General features: G+C 44.8%; 1 protein-coding gene across 1 annotated transcript in view; it reads right to left on the minus strand.

Annotated features, from left to right (window-relative positions):
- ADAMTS9 (ADAM metallopeptidase with thrombospondin type 1 motif 9) overlaps positions 1–19,333 on the minus strand; it is a 276,312-nt gene that overhangs the window by 189,233 nt on the left and 67,746 nt on the right. Inside the window, exons 4-6 of the mRNA XM_073644685.1 lie at positions 6,504–6,772; positions 2,817–2,900; positions 2,594–2,718 (exon numbers count right to left, since the gene is read on the minus strand). Coding sequence (XP_073500786.1) covers positions 2,594–2,718; positions 2,817–2,900; positions 6,504–6,772 — 478 coding nt within the window. The remainder of the gene's footprint in view (positions 1–2,593; positions 2,719–2,816; positions 2,901–6,503; positions 6,773–19,333) is intronic.

Consider the following 19,333-nt stretch of genomic DNA (forward strand, 5'->3'; position numbering starts at 1 on the left):
GCATACCACATAGGGTCAGGGAAACCGGAGAGAGGTTTCGCCGACAGAAGGCCCGAGGAAGCTGGACAAAGGTGGGTCACTGGTGGGGACGGCCAGAGAAAGGAAAGGAAGGGAGTCCTGTGCCACGCTCTGGAATTGTCTGGGAGTTGGTCGAGCCCCTTGCCTGGTGGACGCAGCACGGCTTGGGCAGTCACCGCCGGTACCGAGGTGATTAGGACCAGTAAAGAACTGTGAGTAAAGCATTGGAAACTGCAACCACACCTCTCTGTGTTTCATCGCCGCACCAGCACCATTAGTACTGGGATGCTCACACCATCACTACCATCATCTACTCTAGCTGCCCTGAGGCAATACTTCTCCCGTGGGGAGTTATCCCATACTTGGCTGCGCATATAACATCAGCCTCAGCGGTCTGCAGCGCAGCGGCGGTCCCCACTGACCGCAATCCACGGGTGGCGTAGTCGGACACTTATTACAACACAAATAGACTGCCACTGGTTTGACCACCCTGGGCACGGACCGGGTCACCGCCACGGAGAACTACAACCCCCAGCGATCCGGCTCCGGTATTCCCCTGCACAGCACAGGCCCAGGGGGCGCGTCATGTGTACAATGGCTGCTGTTATATCCATCTGTAATGAGGAAATGAGAAGTAGGAGAGCATCACATACTTTATTTCCACAGACGAGACTTTTCCATATATTATACCCTAATTCATAAAACAGTTTTTGCGCTGCTTAGGGCACCAGGGCCTTGTCTGCGGCGTTAGTGTGTTGATGTAAGTCTGGCTAAATGAAATATCTGCTGCCGGTGACGGTGTGTTAAGCTAATCGGACACCTCATTTATCACATTTTACATAGACACCTGAGAAAATCCGTAAAACAGAGCAGCAGCCGAGACACTGTAATAATTCACATCTTTGTGACCCTGTCAAGAAAATTACAACCCAGTAGTTGGTGTAAAAGTCACTTGTGGCATTGTAGACCCACCTCAGCCTTATGCAATGCCATGAGCATGAGGCCAATATGGCGGCACATGGTGTCTGTAATGCCGATCTGTAATTATCCTGTGTAATGTAGTATGATGCTTCTCTGAGACGCTTCTCTGAGACGCCACGTTCTCCCCAGAAGCAATGCTTCATTTATAATAAGTTACCTCAATGGAGCGGGAACTTATGTGCCTCATTTAGATTCACATTATAAGCCAATAACTTGATATTGGCTCCATATTATGGACCTCTGCTAAGTAGTTCCATAATACGGCTATGTGAATGAGTTCAAAGGAAAAAAGGAAGTATTCATTTTTAATTTGATCTAATAAGGGTTCGCGCAGACGATCGTATATATCGGACAAGTGCCGTTGTTTTGATGGATCGCATTCGTCCCCATATTATTCTATGAGGCTGTGCACATATCCGATTTTTTCCATGAAACCATAAGGTCTGAGGAAAAAAAGAAAAATAATTCGCAGCATGGCTGATTTGCCTCCGAGAATAGGATGGCACTCGCCCATTCAACTCTATGGGTCTGTAGAAAAAATTTGATCGCACTAGGATGACATTAGAGTACAGTCCGATTTTCATGGATTGACAATATGGAGAAGGCAGAGAAACTTTTTTTTTTCTCCACCTCCGAGAAAATTGTATCACACTCCGATCAAAGCGTAATTAGCATAATTGGACCGATTTTCTTGGATGAGAGAAAAACAGTCGTGTGACCCTAGTCTAAGTGAATTTTTTTTTTAATCTGTCCAGGTGATTCTGTTTCTTGGAAACAAGGGTGATGACCAACAAAGTACCAAATCGACAGGGGTATACATAGAAATCCGTGGGCCCCTATTAGGTTCCACCCATGGGTCTCTGCTCATCTAACCAGTCCATGGTCCCTGTTGATCATAGCATCTAAGGTTACTTTCCCTCAGTGAGTATTTGGTGAGCTTTTGATGGTGCATATCTTCTGCACATATTAGTTAAATTTGGATACTTGCGTGCTTTTTTCTTGCTTTTTTAAGTGCGTTTCTTCATGTATTTTTATTTGCGTTTTTTGTCATGACATGTTGTGCTTTTGATATGCCAAACCAATGAGGTGGACGTCGGAAGAAGTGAGTGGACAATAGGCAGGGGTGGACAGTTTACCACCGAGTCCTAATTCAGCTGCGAAGTCATTTGTAAAAGTTCGGGGTGACAACTTCTAGAAGCGGTAACGGCAGTCATATTGGTTATCGTACACTTTACTCAAAACGGATGCAACAAAGGCTCCATTCACAACTGTGCCATAATGAGAAACCAAAACACCGTCCTGGACCCTTCATAGGATTAATACAGTGTCCGAAGACCCTTTTGACTTATAATAGGGTCCGTCAAGTTCCCTCGAGATTTCCATTGTCTCGACAGAAATATTAATGCTACATGCGGTGTCGAATTGCTACTTTTAATTAAATCTTTGATTATTTATGACGTCATCCTTCCGATTTCAATTATAATTTTTGTGACAAGAAGATTGCAAAAAGGAGGAGTTAATATTAATTTGGATAAATTGGGCATTTCCAGGCAGTATTAGCACATTCCTGTTCAGAAGGGAAGAATGGGGTTACCTTGTTATTAGCACCGCTGTATCATGATGGGAATGATGGTTGTCATCTGGGTTGTTCTGGGAGTGTTGCCATATGCAAAAATTTTTTAAGGTTGTCTGAGCATTAAAAGAAATAGATGGACCCTCCTGGACAAAAAAATAAAGAGCACATATCCTGATCAACAAATTAATTTGGCAAATCCTCTATTTAAAAAAAAAAATAAAAATACAAAAAAATACTATACCTGCTCTTCATGGATCACAGCTAATTTTACAATGGCAATATTGATTAAATTCCCAATGCTTTGATGTTTATAAATGGAAGCTACCTGCAGGAAATGGAAAATGACTTGATTTGGTACATCTTACGGAAAGAAAAGCAGTAAATTGCATTAGGAGGGCTTATACAACTACCAATGTGCATGTGTCTCAAGCTCAAGTTATTCATTGTGTCAAATACTAATAATCAAAATTTATTTAGGTAAAAATCTAAAAAAATTTAAAAAGTATTACATTTATCTTTCCCCATCCTCCCGTCAAGTTTTCTTCAAAACTGATGAGTAAATGTTACAATTTTTTATAGAAACTATTTGTAAAGTTGCTTATTTTTTTAATAAAAAAAAAAAATCTATAAAACGGATTTGCATGACCTGGTCCAATGGCCACGTCAGTATAATGAAGCTGTCAGACGGGAGCCCCGAGAACCACCTCCTTCCTGATAGCACCCACAGTTCTTCTTTTGATTACCCAGCCTGCTAACGATGACGTGGTGCCAGGCTGGCTAATCAAAAGAGGAGATGTGGATGCCATCAGGTAATAGGCAGGTTCACAGATTACTGATAATGCCACTGTGAATCGATTTGCACCATCTCCAGTATATATAATTTAAAGACCAAACCTAAAAATAAATGATAAAAAAAAAACAGAGGATAATCTTGCCCCCGTTTGTCACTCTGCAGGATATGATGCATGTTCAAAAGTCATGTAAAAATTCTGCAGAAAACATAGGGGTTAATCTTCTACTGATCGGTTACATTTTCAGATAAGAAGAATATGGAGATGGGACTTAGCAAGAATGGGTTGCAGGCCGGCTCAGACTGGACCACCGGAGAAACAGGAGAATCCTCCAGTAGGCCGCTCCTCTGAAAGAGTGCTAATGAGTAGTCCTATTACACTTGATTCACAATTTGCGGGAAAAGGTGAAATCTAATCATTCATTAAACAAGCTAGCCAAATTAATATTACATGAAGCAAAAGTAAATTTGTGTACAAGGGTCAGGTTATTGTTGCATGTAGCTGAACAGTGGGCCCCAAGAATCAATGTTACTGGGGTGCTTTTGCCAACCCAGTCCGACACTGGATTCAGGACTTAACCATATTTATTTTCTATTGCAGATAAGTGTGTGGGGAGAGGCTCCTGCTGCAGCCAGGTGTTTAACAGTCAGATACAGGACATTGAGGAGGAGGATGGAGACATGGCTGATTTCCTAGGACACATAGAGGCTATTGATATGCTGTATTTCAACTGCAACATGAGATCAAAATGAATAAAAGGAGAGGATACAAATTAGAAAGAAAGTGCTGAGATATTTATTTCATTTTTGTGCCTTTTCTATGTATGAATTATGTATTGTCTGTAAGTGAATCTTTATGGAGAAATAAAATGTCGATAGGTCTCGGTTATATGCAGAGTATGTAATGCTGTTAAATAGCATAAAAAACATCTGTGACATTGTCATTTCATGGTGGATTAAGCACTTTTGCTACAGTATCCTACAAACCATCTGGGGAGCATAAACTTTCTACAGAGCTTCATTTGTCTACCCATTTAAGAATGGCTAATGACACCGAGAGACTGGAAAATATACAGCGATGAAAAGCTCCATAGGTGGGTTATAACACTCAAGGACACCAAGGACGAAATCTTTCCTTGCACTTCTAAACAAGCCTCAAAAAATGCTGACAGGTCCAAGGGTGAGCATAAAAATTCAACGTATATAAAGTGTAATCACGAAGCGTTAAAAGTACCACTTCTACAATGAACAGTGACCCTTGGGGCACTGCTGATGGCAACGAGGGACCTGTGAGTTATAATCGGGCCAATGGGGGTTTCTTTGGCTGGCAATGGGGGCACTATGTATGATAATGAGGCCTCTTTGCTTGGAAACGGGGGGGGGGGGGTTCTTTAGATGGTAATAGGGAGTGTTGCCTGGTTTTGAGACTTCTTTGGTTGGCAATAGGGTCTTTGTGGTTGGTAATGGGGTCTGTATGGCAGGTAATTGGGCCTCTATAGTTAGCAATGAGGGCATTATGTCTAATAATGAGACCTTATTCATTGGTAGCGAGGACTCTTTGATGGTAACGAGGCGTTTATAGTTGCAATTAGAGCATTAGGAGAAATAATGAGGGCTTATTCATCCACAGTGGTGGCTCTTTGGCTTCTAATGAGACTTTGTGGCAGATAATAGTGTCATCGTTGAAGGATACGGGAACTCTGTGGCTACCAGTCAACTTTGATCTTATGTATGGGAAGTTGACTGAAAATGGAATAGCTTCTGGAATAATCATGACGCACCGCCTGGACCGTGGGGTACTTGGTAGCCGGGCCGGTCGTTGCTAGGGGAGATGTTACAGTGGCGGTGACCCGGTCCGTGACCCAGGGTGGTCAATAAAAGGGGATATTTACAGGGGAATTAAAGTTCTTATATACAGTTTGTGACACCACCTGTGGTATGCGGCTATATGGAGCCACCGCTGCGGAGCAGGTCCTCTGGAGATGGTGTAAATGTAGCAGAGTTGGTTTAGCTCTCCACAGGTAGAGCTTAGCTCCAGGGCAGTGTAGTTGTTGCTGTTATGGAAGTAGCACTCGTGGTGCAGTGTAGTGCAGAGGATGATGGCGCAGCAGCAATAATGGACAGAGACAGTGGGGTGCAGTCTTCCGGATTTACTCACTCAGCCAACCCCCAGGTACCTCCAGAGTACATAACGGGACCCCCTTCTGTGTGTTCCTTCTGGCCGTCTCCCTGCACCTCACACCTAGTGTCCCAATCCAGTGACCGCGGACCTTGCCAGGCGACGTCTTCTCTGTCCCCTGGGTCCTCTATGGCCACCTTCTTGACGAGACAGATGTGGCTTGTGGCTGCAGTACCTGAAATACTGCAGCCTCCGGTTTCCTAGCTGAATATTTGTAATTCTCACTCGTTAGGGCTGGTCCCCTCTGCGACCCGATCCCTCCACCGCCTGGTAGACTCGGGCGTACGGGTGGCCTCCAGCACTGCCCGTACCCCTGGGATCCTTTCTTCTTTTCTCCTGGAGCCTTCTCTCTGCTCCCGTTCCTTCCTCCTTTCCTTCTCCTGGGCCTCCTCACTCAGGCCCGTGCATCCCCTGAGCAGAGCTCCTGCAGAGCTCCTGCTCCCAACTTTTCCTCTGACTCTCTCTCCTCAGACTCGACTGAACTCCTTCTAGATGGTTCCATCCCACTTTATATCTCTTCTTTCAATGCTCCCCTAATATTCTTCCTCCACCCACACCCACTACATGGTTCCCCCTACTTTGGCCCCCCCCCACTCCAGCCAGGGACAGGACTCAGCAGGACAGCGACGCATCTTGCCCCTCCTGCTGGTCTGGAGTAGAGTAGTGTTGGATGCAGGTGTTAGGGTCCCGGGCAGCACTCCTTCCTTACCTGAGAGTGAGATACCACACCTCTGGGTGAGATGCAGTACCTCTGTGGCGACTGAACCCTCCGGGGCGCCTCAACCACATGGCTTTCGGAAAAGTCAACATGACCGGTGATCAATGTCATATCATTAGGTCATTTTACCATTCTGGAGCCCAAAATGATTTTGTTTTTCATTCCCATTCAACTGAAGAAAAATTATACGAGAGGACGACTGAAAAATAGAGATTGATATAGACAAGAAGAAGATACTTACTATGGACATAAGTGTTAAAACATAATGCTGGAGATTAGCACCGTGATATTCAACCATCTTGTTGTCAGCAACCACCATGACTTCGACATACCGGGGGTAGGACAAAAAGCGCTTTGTTCTTTTGTGAGTGTGTGTCCCATTGATCCTATCAGTGTTATTGTATGAGGGTTTCTCGTTTTCTAGCAGCCCCCTTTTTAGGGCTGAGAACATGCTGTTCTGTTCTCGGGGACTTCCCCTCTTCCTCTGTCTGCTCGGATTCGATGTTTGACCTGTAGTAAAGAAAGACCATATAGAAAAATAAAATAGAAGAAAGCCACAATACTACTTGTATATATGAGCAATACAACTTGTTTAATATAACACAGCCCTTAGTAACTGTCACCTCTTTATACATTGCAGATTACCCAACCTGGCAAGACGTTCCAAGCCTTTAGGGCATTGAAAAACTTTCCTGGCTGCAAAACCTACAAGTGATATGTGAGGTGCACTCACGAGTACAAAGAAATAGCTGCAGCCCCGGGCGGCAACTGAAATGGTGGCATACTTATTACTCACATACTCTGGTGTGTTATTATAATGGGTAGAATAAAAAGACAAATATGAGTACTGGATATTTTCTTGTAGTTGTTGGAAAAACAGATGAGAAATTACTTGATTGTCACATGCAGCTCCAACTGATTCTAAATAGACTTAAGAGCATGCTCGGGTGAGTAGCTTCAGCGGTGCTCGGTGTTATGTTTGAATCACTCCTGTGTGCATGATTTGCGACTGTTTGACAGCTTTAATACATGTGAGGAATGCCTAAGAAACAGGCATTCCTCACATGTATTAAAGCTGTCAGACAGTCACAAATCATGAGCACTGAGTGACTAAAACATAACACCGAGCACCGCTGAAGATACTCAGTGTTCACCCGAGCATGCTGGACGAAAGGGTTAACAGAACATACTCGCTCATCACTAATTTTAAACAGTTCCAGCTTGGAAGCACTGCCTGTTCTGCTATGTAGCAGTCGTGGTCTGTCTCCAAGGCAACCAACTGTAAACAGAAGTTTTAAATATCTCAACAATGGCTAAAAATTTTAATAAGCAGTAAATTGCAAAATTGATAGTATTTACAAGCAGCATCTGACAATACCCATATACTAAAGATGGTAATAATCCCTTAAGACTAATTGCATACTTGCCAACTGTATTGCAATGTCCGGGAGGCTCCTAGGAAAATAACTGACCAAACCGTAGGATGACACAAAATCTTATTAACACCCCAATCAAAGCAGAACTTTTGGAAGATTTATTTTTTTTATAGAAGAGGCAAGGAAAAGGCATGGAGTGGGAATGGAAAATACAAGGAATGGGCCTGGAAGAGCGGTCTAGGGAGTATGTCCTTAAAAAGATGGTAATACTCACCTGTCCTGGATCCGAGCTTTGACCCCTCACCCCGATCCGCTGAACTCTGTTGTGCTCGATGTCAGGATTTGCAGATGGCCCGACATGATCCCATGTGAAAGCATGCCTGGGCCTATATAAAGCTTACCAAGAAACATGTCTGTGGCCTCCAGGACCTCTGCTACCTGCTCCCAGTCTCCTGTCTGCCTGTGATCCCCAGGATCTCTGCTACCTGCTCCCAGTCTCCTGTCTGCCTGCAGCCTCCAGGACCTCAGCTACCTGCTCCCAGTCTCCTGTCTGCCTGTGGTCCCCAGGATCTCTGCTACATGCTCCCAGTCTCCTGTCTGCCTGTGGTCCCCAGGATCTCTGCTACATGCTCCCAGTCTCCTGTCTGCCTGCAGCCTCCAGGACCTCTGCTACCTGCTCACAGTCTCCTGTCTGCTTGTGGTCTCCAGGACCTCTGCTACCTGCTCCCAGTCTCCTGTCTGCCTGCAGCCTCCAGGACCTCTGCTACCTGCTCCAAGTCTCCTGTCTGCCTGTGGTCTTCAGGACCTCTGCTACCTGCTCCCAGTCTCCTGTCTGCCTGCAGCCTCAAGGACCTTTGCTACCTGCTCCCAGTCTCCTGTCTGCCTGTGGTCTTCAGGACCTCTGCTACCTGCTCCCAGTCTCCTGTCCGCCTGCAGCCTCCAGGACCTCTGCTACCTGCTCCCAGTCTCCTGTCTGCCTGCAGCCTCCAGGACCTCTGCTACCTGCTCCCAGTCTCCTGTCTGCCTGTGGTCTCCAGGACCTCTGCTACCTGCTCCCAGTCTCCTGTCTGCCTGCAGCCTCCAGGACCTTTGCTACCTCCTCCCAGTCTCCTGTCTGCCTGTGGTCTTCAGGACCTCTGCTACCTGCTCCCAGTCTCCTGTCTGCCTGCAGCCTCCAGGACCTCTGCTACCTGCTCCCAGTCTCCTGTCTGCCTGTGGTCCCCAGGATCTCTGCTACCTGCTCCCAGTCTCCTGTCTGCCTGCAGCCTCCAGGACCTCAGCTACCTGCTCCCAGTCTCCTGTCTGCCTGTGGTCCCCAGGATCTCCGCTACCTGCTCCCAGTCTCCTGTCTGCCTGCAGCCTCCAGGACCTCTGCTACCTGCTCACAGTCTCCTGTCTGCTTGTGGTCTCCAGGACCTCTGCTACCTGCTCCCAGTCTCCTGTCTGCCTGCAGCCTCCAGGACCTCTGCTACCTGCTCCCAGTCTCCTGTCTGCCTGTGGTCTTCAGGACCTCTGCTACCTGCTCCCAGTCTCCTGTCTGCCTGCAGCCTCAAGGACCTTTGCTACCTGCTCCCAGTCTCCTGTCTGCCTGTGGTCTTCAGGACCTCTGCTACCTGCTCCCAGTCTCCTGTCCGCCTGCAGCCTCCAGGACCTCTGCTACCTGCTCCCAGTCTCCTGTCTGCCTGCAGCCTCCAGGACCTCTGCTACCTGCTCCCAGTCTCCTGTCTGCCTGTGGTCTCCAGGACCTCTGCTACCTGCTCCCAGTCTCCTGTCTGCCTGCAGCCTCCAGGACCTTTGCTACCTGCTCCCAGTCTCCTGTCTGCCTGTGGTCTTCAGGACCTCTGCTACCTGCTCCCAGTCTCCTGTCTGCCTGCAGCCTCCAGGACCTCTGCTACCTGCTCCCAGTCTCCTGTCTGCCTGCAGCCTCCAGGACCTCTGCTACCTGCTCCCAGTCTCCTGTCTGCCTGCGGTCTCCAGGACCTCTGCTACCTGCTCCCAGTCTCCTGTCTGCCTGCAGCCTCCAGGACCTCTGCTACCTGCTCCCAGTCTCCTGTCTGCCTGTGGTCTTCAGGACCTCTGCTACCTGCTCCCAGTCTCCTGTCTGCCTGCAGCCTCCAGGACCTCTGCTACCTGCTCCCAGTCTCCTGTCCATGTCCTGTTTCCAGGACCTTTGCTACCTGTTTCCTGTATGCCTCATCTGCTCGCTGCACTGACACCCGTGGCCTGTGTGCCCACCCGGACCTTGGGCTTGGAGGATCCACCTCACCAGATGAGCCTAACAGATGGACATGGCTTTGTCACCTGTAATGTCCTCCAGGAAGGACTTTTTCTAAAAGCTGGCAATTATGGTCCACAATATAAAGACAAACTCTGGCTTAAGTAATATACTGTATATATAGACACTTTCTGGCTGAGACAGAGTGTATAAGCACAGAAATATTTTACCCTTCTTGCATCATACCCATTGGAATCATTAAAACATAACTGGTGAACTAAGTCACTAATACATAGATTTTCCAATATTGCTGTCTAACTGAGAAAACTTTTTCACAACTCTCCTATTGCTGCAATAGTTATGTTGGTGGTGTGTCTGGAGTTCACACTACTTTAATTGTGCAGTGGATGCTACCACAACTGAGAAAAACTAACACACAATGCACTCTCTGAAAACGTTTCGCTGTTCTGGCTTCATCAGGGGTATAGAGGCTTATCGCAGCAATAGGATATTTGATAAATAGTGTTCTTAATAGTGGCCTTTCTCCCATTCACTTCAATAAAGGCTGAGCTGTAATACCAGAGAATGGACACTATGTGGTGTATGTAGTTACCAATAGCTGAACGTAAGTCGGATCCTCGTGATCTGTCCTAAGGGTGGATCATAAATATCAGGGATAGCATGTGTAGTGGATGCAATTTACCTTCTCTGCTTGTAGGACTTATGGTAGTCCAATTTGAAATTAATGCATTTCTTTGGGCTGCAAATTTTCTAGCCTCATGCTATGAAAAGAATAATCAGACAAAACTACATAATGTTGTGCCACATACTGTAAATGCAGTAAGACATTTATTTCACAATATATACCCACTTTCAATATATAAATATAAGCTTTAGAGCAAATCCATTGATGGCCATTGCATGACTAAAGCAATTCCACCCTAAGGAATAAAAAAGCCCATGAAAATATACATACAATAACATGTGAAAGTAAATATGGTCAACAGCAATTCCATACATCCAAGGAAGGAAGAAATTATTCCCTTTTCCTATGCCTAATTGCCTAGAAAATAAACATATGTACTGAGGCCATGTTACGCCTATCAATAGCACAGTAAACAATAGAAAATAGGGGGCAAGAAACACTTTCTAGTAATATAAAATTAGAAGTTAGTAAAAACAGCATTATCCCTTAGGGACAAAAGCTTTAAAGCTGTAGGTCCTGATGCTCAGAAATATTACTGCAGACTTTGTGCAATGATGTCCCAGCAAAGGACTGTGGTGTAATAGGGCCAGCAGTTCAGATGAGAACTGTCATTAATATAGCTGCATGTTGAAGAACTGAAAAGTCCTTTATGGACACCTTGGATGTCCCCAAAACATACTGGTAATTTTAGGCAGGCATATCTCCCAACATTTGCATCCTTATTGGTTGGACACTTTTTTTCTCCTCCACCCATCCATCCATCCAGCAGAACCTACAAGCATCACAGGAGCACCCACTTTCATGCAAATATACAAAAAACACTACCAATTTTTTCACCCACTTAATGGGATAGCCCCGTGAAAAGTGGGATGAGCAGTCTGTCCATAGAGGCTTTTAAATAAATAATTCCAATAATATGCCTGTATGAGGGGTTGTGCAATATGCAGTATGTGTATATACAGTCATGGCCGAAATTGTTGGCGCCCTTGAAATTGTTCCAGAAGATGAAGTATTTCTCCCAGAAAATTATTGCAATTGCACGTTTTATTTCCTTTGTGTGTATTGGAACAAAAAAAAAAGAGAAAAAAAACACAAATTGGACATAATTTCACACAAAACCCCCAAAATGGGCCGGACAAAATTGTTGGCACCTTTCCAAAATTGTGGGTGAACAACTTTATTTCAAGCATGTGATGCTCGTTCAAACTGACGTGTGGCAAGTAACAGGTGTGGGCAATATGAAAAACACACCTGAAACCAGATAAAAAGGGGGAGAAGTTGGCTCAATATTTGCATTTTATGTCTATGTGTGCCACACTAAGCATGGAGAACAGAAAGAGGAGAAGAGAACTGTCTGAGGACTTGAGAACCAAAGTTGTTGATCTTCATATTGTTCATACCTGTTACTTAAATAATAAACCAACAGTCCATATTCTATTGTGGTTTTGTCATTTACCCAGCAGCGCAGAATACTGCCAGTGCCCATGGCAAATTGTGTATACAATTTTCTCGAATCTATACAATTTTAGTGGTTGAGTCTCACACAACCCTATAAGGTGAGCATACTTACCTATTGATCCTCCTTTACTACTTGGATAAGACCCTATTGCGCTTTTGCATCTTTTATCTAACCCAATAAACTAAGTGACACATCGCTGGAATCAGGGTCTCTGTCTCTTCATCATGCTGCTCTCAGATGAGGTATCAAAAACCCAGTGACAGATTCCTTTTAAAGAACATTTCCCATCCTTATCAATATAACAACAGTAAGTTAAATGGTTCTCTGCCTGACCGTAAGTGTTACATTTCCCAACAGCGCCTCCAGAGAGGAATTGAAACATTACAAAGTTCCAATTGACAGGTGTAATTCTGGGTCCTCCATAGGGACAAGCATTTTTTTGTAGCTTCTCTCTGATCTGCCTAACAGAGTATATGACTTTATGACTTAAGTCACTGAAATGGGATCATTCTAGAATAGTGTAGAGCAGTTCTTCCGCTCACCACTTTTTTCCCAGGGGTAACTTTCTAAAATATAACTATTTTTAATTATTATTTTTTTATCCAAATGTTTCACAAAGCAATGTTTTATCAAGTACTATTGACTGTGGCATCTAAGGGGGTTAAACTGCCGTGATCAGAGTTGGGTACTAACTGTGTATGGTGCGGGCCTGCTCCTGAGTCTGCTTCATACATCTCACTTCTATCCTTGAAAACTATATAGAAGGAGCAGGTTTGTGTAAACTGTCTTAAAATAAATTTTTTCACAAACCCTACCCCCTTTTTATTTTACAGAGAAGCCCCCCTTTTTTCTGAGAATTACTACTGTTTATAGCACATACTGTACATGATTAATTATCCGCACATTGATGCACAGACGCAGAAGTCACAATGTCTGAAAATCTGCCGCCTAATTTCAGGAACATTTGGTTTGTTTTAGGTTACGTGTGGAAGCTCTTGCGTAAGCCCGGAGTGACCTTTCATATACTCCACGCTATTTTTAGTCCGGCTTTTCATTCTGGACTAATTAGTGTGTGCTACAACTTCCTCCATTCTAATTTCCGGGTTCTTTTTCAGTCGTAACTCTCAAATTGGAATTTAAGCTTCTAAAAACAGCAAATTCCTAAATTGTGGCAAACAGTCAAAAGGAAGATAAGAAGCCACGATAAAAAACGAAGAAAAAGGCAGCGTATGGCATATAGGAAATAATGACCAGCAGCAAAGTAATTCGCAATGACATCAGTCGAAGCCAAATGTCGTAACGATGACATGGACAGATAGAAAATCAAGTAGAATGATGTAATTATAAGAAGATTAGATAGATAGATAGATAGATAGATAGATAGATAGATAGATAGATAGATAGATATATAATTAGATGGATAATAAATAGATAGATAGAGGGAAAGATAGATAGATAGATAGACAGATAGACAGAGGGATAGATAGATAGATAATAGATAGATGATAGATAGATAGATAGATAATTAGATGGATAATAAATAGATAGATAGAGGGATAGATAGATAGACAGAGGGATAGATAGATAGATGATAGATAGATAGATGATAGATAGATAGATGATAGATAGATAGATAGATAGATAGATAGATAGATAGATAGATAGATAGATAGATAGATAGGCTTGAGAAAGGCTCTGTGGAGTCAAAACGTTGCCTATTGCACATATGAATTATTAAAAGTTTCACTGGACTTTTGAAAGTTTCCCATTTTGGATTGCCACCTGCTTTCCTTATTCCTCTTCTGGGACTGCACAATACGGTTTATGGCAGCAGTGACCTGGGAAGAGTTCTTGGGACCTGTCAGCACTCAACACTGCATCCTGATGGAGTGGTTCTGGACCATTAATAGTGGGCTCTTGAATATTCAGTCCATTTGGCTTAAGACCAACTCCAGCCTACTGAATCCAGACTGAGCACTTCCAAGTGCAATTGTTCCAGCAGTGGGCTGAAGCCTCATAACTCCTGTCAGCAAGTGGTGACCAGAGACCAAGACTGAACCCAGACTACAGTTCTGCCCCAGTGTTCTCCCCATTAAGTTACCATGAGTTATTCTGTAACAGCCAAGCGTCTGTGCACATAGAGCAAATAAAGTGTAACTGCCAAGCATTTGTGACAATAGACAGTAACTGTAAAGCATCCGTACCAATATATGGTAAAGACCAAGCATCTGAACTAATAGACTGTAACCACCAAGCATCTGTGCCAATTCATTTATTTTATTTATTTTACTCACGTATATAGCGCCATTAATTCCACAGCGCTTTACAGACATTATCATCACTGTCCCCATTGGGGCTCACAATCACTATGTCTTTGGAGTGTGGGAGGAAAGCGGAGAACCCGGAGGAAACCCACACAAACACGGAGAGAACATACAAACTCCTTTCAGATGTTCTCCAATAGGGTGTAAACACCAAATATCTGTACTACTACAGTGTAACAACCTCGAATCTCTACCAATAGACTGTAAGTGCCAAGCATCTGCACTAATAAAGTATAAACACGAAGCATCTCTACCAATAGACCTTAAACACCAAGCATCTGTACTAATAGAGTGCAACTGCCAAGCATCTGAGCCAATAGCCTATAACCGCCAAGCATCTGTGCTAATAGACTGTAACCGCCAAGCATCTGTACTAATAGAGTGTAACTGCCAAGCATCTGAGCCAATAGCCTATAACAGCCAAGCATCTGTGCTAATAGATTGCAACCGCCAAGCATGTGTGCTAATAGACTGCAACCGCCAAGCATCAGTGCTTATAGACTGCAACCACCAAGCATCTGTGCTAATAGACTGCAACCGCCAAGAATCAGTGCTAATAGACTGCAACCGCCAAGCATGTGTGCTAATATACTGCAACCGCCAAGCATGTGTGCTAATATACTGCAACCGCCAAGCATCTGTGCTAATAGACTGCAACCGCCAAGAATCAGTGCTAATAGACTGCAACCGCCAAGCATGTGTGCTAATATACTGCAACCGCCAAGCATGTGTGCTAATAGACTTCAACCGCCAAGCATCTGTACTAATAGACTGTAACCGCCAAGCATCTGTACTAATAGAGTGTAACTGCCAAGCATCTGAGCCAATAGCCTATAACAGCCAAGCATCTGTGCTAATAGATTGCAACCGCCAAGCATGTGTGCTAATAGACTGCAACCGCCAAGCATCAGTGCTTATAGACTGCAACCACCAAGCATCTGTGCTAATAGACTGCAACCGCCAAGAATCAGTGCTAATAGACTGCAACCGCCAAGCATGTGTGCTAATATACTGCAACCGCCAAGCATGTGTGCTAATATACTGCAACTGCCAAGCATCTGTGCTAATAGACTGCAACCGCCAAGCATCAGTGCTAATAGACTGCAACCGCCAAGAATCAGTGCTAATAGACTGCAACCGCCAAGCATGTGTGCTAATATACTGCAACCGCCAAGCATGTGTGCTAATAGACTTCAACCGCCAAGCATCTGTACTAATAGACTGTAACCGCCAAGCATCTGTACTAATAGAGTGTAACTGCCAAGCATCTGAGCCAATAGCCTATAACAGCCAAGCATCTGTGCTAATAGATTGCAACCGCCAAGCATGTGTGCTAATAGACTGCAACCGCCAAGCATCAGTGCTTATAGACTGCAACCACCAAGCATCTGTGCTAATAGACTGCAACCGCCAAGAATCAGTGCTAATAGACTGCAACCGCCAAGCATGTGTGCTAATATACTGCAACCGCCAAGCATGTGTGCTAATATACTGCAACCGCCAACCATCTGTGCTAATAGACTGCAACCGCCAAGAATCAGTGCTAATAGACTGCAACCGCCAAGCATGTGTGCTAATATACTGCAACCGCCAAGCATGTGTGCTAATAGACTTCAACCGCCAAGCATCTGTACTAATAGACTGTAACCGCCAAGCATCTGTACTAATAGAGTGTAACTGCCAAGCATCTGAGCCAATAGCCTATAACAGCCAAGCATCTGTGCTAATAGATTGCAACCGCCAAGCATGTGTGCTAATAGACTGCAACCGCCAAGCATCAGTGCTTATAGACTGCAACCACCAAGCATCTGTGCTAATAGACTGCAACCGCCAAGAATCAGTGCTAATAGACTGCAACCGCCAAGCATGTGTGCTAATATACTGCAACCGCCAAGCATGTGTGCTAATATACTGCAACTGCCAAGCATCTGTGCTAATAGACTGCAACCGCCAAGCATCAGTGCTAATAGACTGCAACCGCCAAGAATCAGTGCTAATAGACTGCAACCGCCAAGCATGTGTGCTAATATACTGCAACTGCCAAGCATGTGTGCTAATAGACTTCAACCGCCAAGCATCTGTACTAATAGACTGTAACCGCCAAGCATCTGTACTAATAGAGTGTAACTGCCAAGCATCTGAGCCAATAGCCTATAACAGCCAAGCATCTGTGCTAATAGATTGCAACCGCCAAGCATGTGTGCTAATAGACTGCAACCGCCAAGCATCAGTGCTTATAGACTGCAACCACCAAGCATCTGTGCTAATAGACTGCAACCGCCAAGAATCAGTGCTAATAGACTGCAACCGCCAAACATGTGTGCTAATATACTGCAACCGCCAAGCATCTGTGCTAATAGACTGCAACCGCCAAGCATCAGTGCTAATAGACTGCAACCGCCAAGAATCAGTGCTAATAGACTGCAACCGCCAAGCATGTGTGCTAATATACTGCAACCGCCAAGCATGTGTGCTAATAGACTTCAACCGCCAAGCATCTGTACTAATAGACTGCAACTGCCAAGCATCGGTGCTAATAGACTGCAACCGCCAAGCATCTGTGCTAATAGACTGCAACCGCCAAGCATCTGAGCCAATAGCCTATAACTGCCAAGCATCTGTGCTAATAGAGTGTAACCGCCAAGCATCTGTGCTAATAGACTGCAACCGCAAAGCATCTGTGCTAATAGACTGCAACTGCCAAGCATCTGTGCTAATAGACTGCAACCGCCAAGCATCTGTGCTAATAGACTGCAACCGCCAAGCATCTGTACTAATAGACTGCAACCACCAAGCATCTGTACTAATAGAGTGTAACCGCCAAGCATCTGTGCTAATAGACTGCAACCGCCAAGCATCTGTGCTAATAGACGGCAACCGCCAAGCATCTGTGCTAATAGACTGCAACCGCCAAGCATCTGTGCTAATAGACTGCAACCGCCAAGCATCGGTGCTAATAGACTGCAACCGCCAAACATCTGTGCTAATAGACTGCAACTGCCAAGCATCTGTGCTAATAGACGGCAATCGCCAAGCATCTGTGCTAATAGACTGCAACCGCCAAGCATCGGTGCTAATAGACGGCAACCGCCAAGCATCTGTACTAATAGACTGCAACCGCCAAGCATCAGTGCTAATAGACTGCAACCACCAAGCATCTGTACTAATAGAGTGTAACCGCCAAGCATCTGTGCTAATAGACTGCAACCGCCAAGCATCTGTGCTAATAGACGGCAACCGCCAAGCATCTGTGCTAATAGACTGCAACCGCCAAGCATCTGTGCTAATAGACTGCAACCGCCAAGCATCGGTGCTAATAGACTGCAACCGCCAAACATCTGTGCTAATAGACTGCAACTGCCAAGCATCTGTGCTAATAGACGGCAATCGCCAAGCATCTGTGCTAATAGACTGCAACCGCCAAGCATCGGTGCTAATAGACTGCAACCGCCAAGCATCTGTACTAATAGACTGCAACCGCCAAGCATCTGTGCTAATAGACTGCAACCGCCAAGCATCTGTGCTAATAGACTGCAACCGCCAATCATCAGTGCTAATAGACTGCAACCGCCAAGCATCTGTGCTAATAGACTGCAACCGCCAAGCATCTGTGCTAATAGACTGCAACCGCCAAGCATCTGTGCTAATAGACTGCAACCGCCAAGCATCTGTGCTAATAGAGTGCAACCGCCAAGCATCTGTACTAATAGACTGCAACCGCCAAGCATCTGTGTTAATAGCCTATAACCACCAATCATCTGTGCTAATAGACTGCAACCGCCAAGCATCGGTGCTAATAGACCGCAACCGCCAAGCATCGGTGCTAATAGCCTATAACCACCAAGTATCTGTGCTAATAGACTGCAACCGCCAAGCATCGGTGCTAATAGACCGCAACCGCCAAGCATCGGTGCTAATAGCCTATAACCACCAAGTATCTGTGCTAATAGACTGCAACCGCCAAGCATTGGTGCTAATAGACCGCAACCGCCAAGCATCGGTGCTAATAGCCTATAACCACCAATCATCTGTGCTAATAGACTGCAACCGCCAAGCATCTGTGCCAATAAAATGGTAACTGCTAACTCTGTGCTAATAAACTGGAGCTACCAAGCATTTGTACTAACAGTCTGTAACCATGAAGTCTCTGTGCTGAGAATGCCTTTGTGCTATATTCTGTCTGTAAATGCTGAACCTCGGTACTATCTACAGTAACTGACACGCGATGTGTCTATTTCTGACCATAAATCTTTGTGCCCCCACAGTAACAGTTTTTATAAAAGTGTTTAAACTTGTATCACGTTTGCTGCGCCATCCTCGAGCAGGGTACCGTGATGGGGCTAAAGGCCACACACACACCTTAAACCAACCCTCCTAAAAAACAAAACGAGTGACCACATTATGTAATAACTGCAATCTGCACATGTGACTGGGACCAAGCAGCAAAGTTAAAAAGTTAATTATTGCACAACAATATCAAATGTCGTCCCATGTCACATGAAAATTAACCCTATGCGAGATGAAAAGCCTCAGGCACCCATTCAAAATCAATGCAGGGTGCGGGCTGCGGGGTGTTAAAAGTGTTAATTCATTACTCTAGTAACTCCTTTCAAGAGTGCAGTAAGCAGGTAAAAAAATAAAAACATACAGAAAAAACATTACCTTTCATGAAAATCCTATAACTTCTCCCAAGATTAGAGAAATAAAATTGAAAAGTTTCAATAAGGATTAAGAAATTATACTGCAACAATGTATTAAATATACCTGTAACTCAAGGTCTGAAGTGCATCAGATAGATTGATAATATACAAGCTGCAAGAAACCCATCAGGGTGAACTGTCCTGCCAAAGTACCAAAGGATCCCTTGGAGGGCTGGGGCTCTGATACAATAATGGTCGATAAAGATCAATAAAGGCCCAGCAGAAGAAAACAACTGCCACTTGGCAGATCATTTTTTTCAGGGGGAGAGGCAATCTGCCAAGTCATCCCTG

This window comes from Phyllobates terribilis, unplaced genomic scaffold (genome assembly GCF_046119375.1).
Source record: "Phyllobates terribilis strain yellow unplaced genomic scaffold, ASM4611937v1 Scaffold_8__6_contigs__length_399053987, whole genome shotgun sequence".
Taxonomy (NCBI): Eukaryota; Metazoa; Chordata; class Amphibia; order Anura; family Dendrobatidae; genus Phyllobates; species Phyllobates terribilis.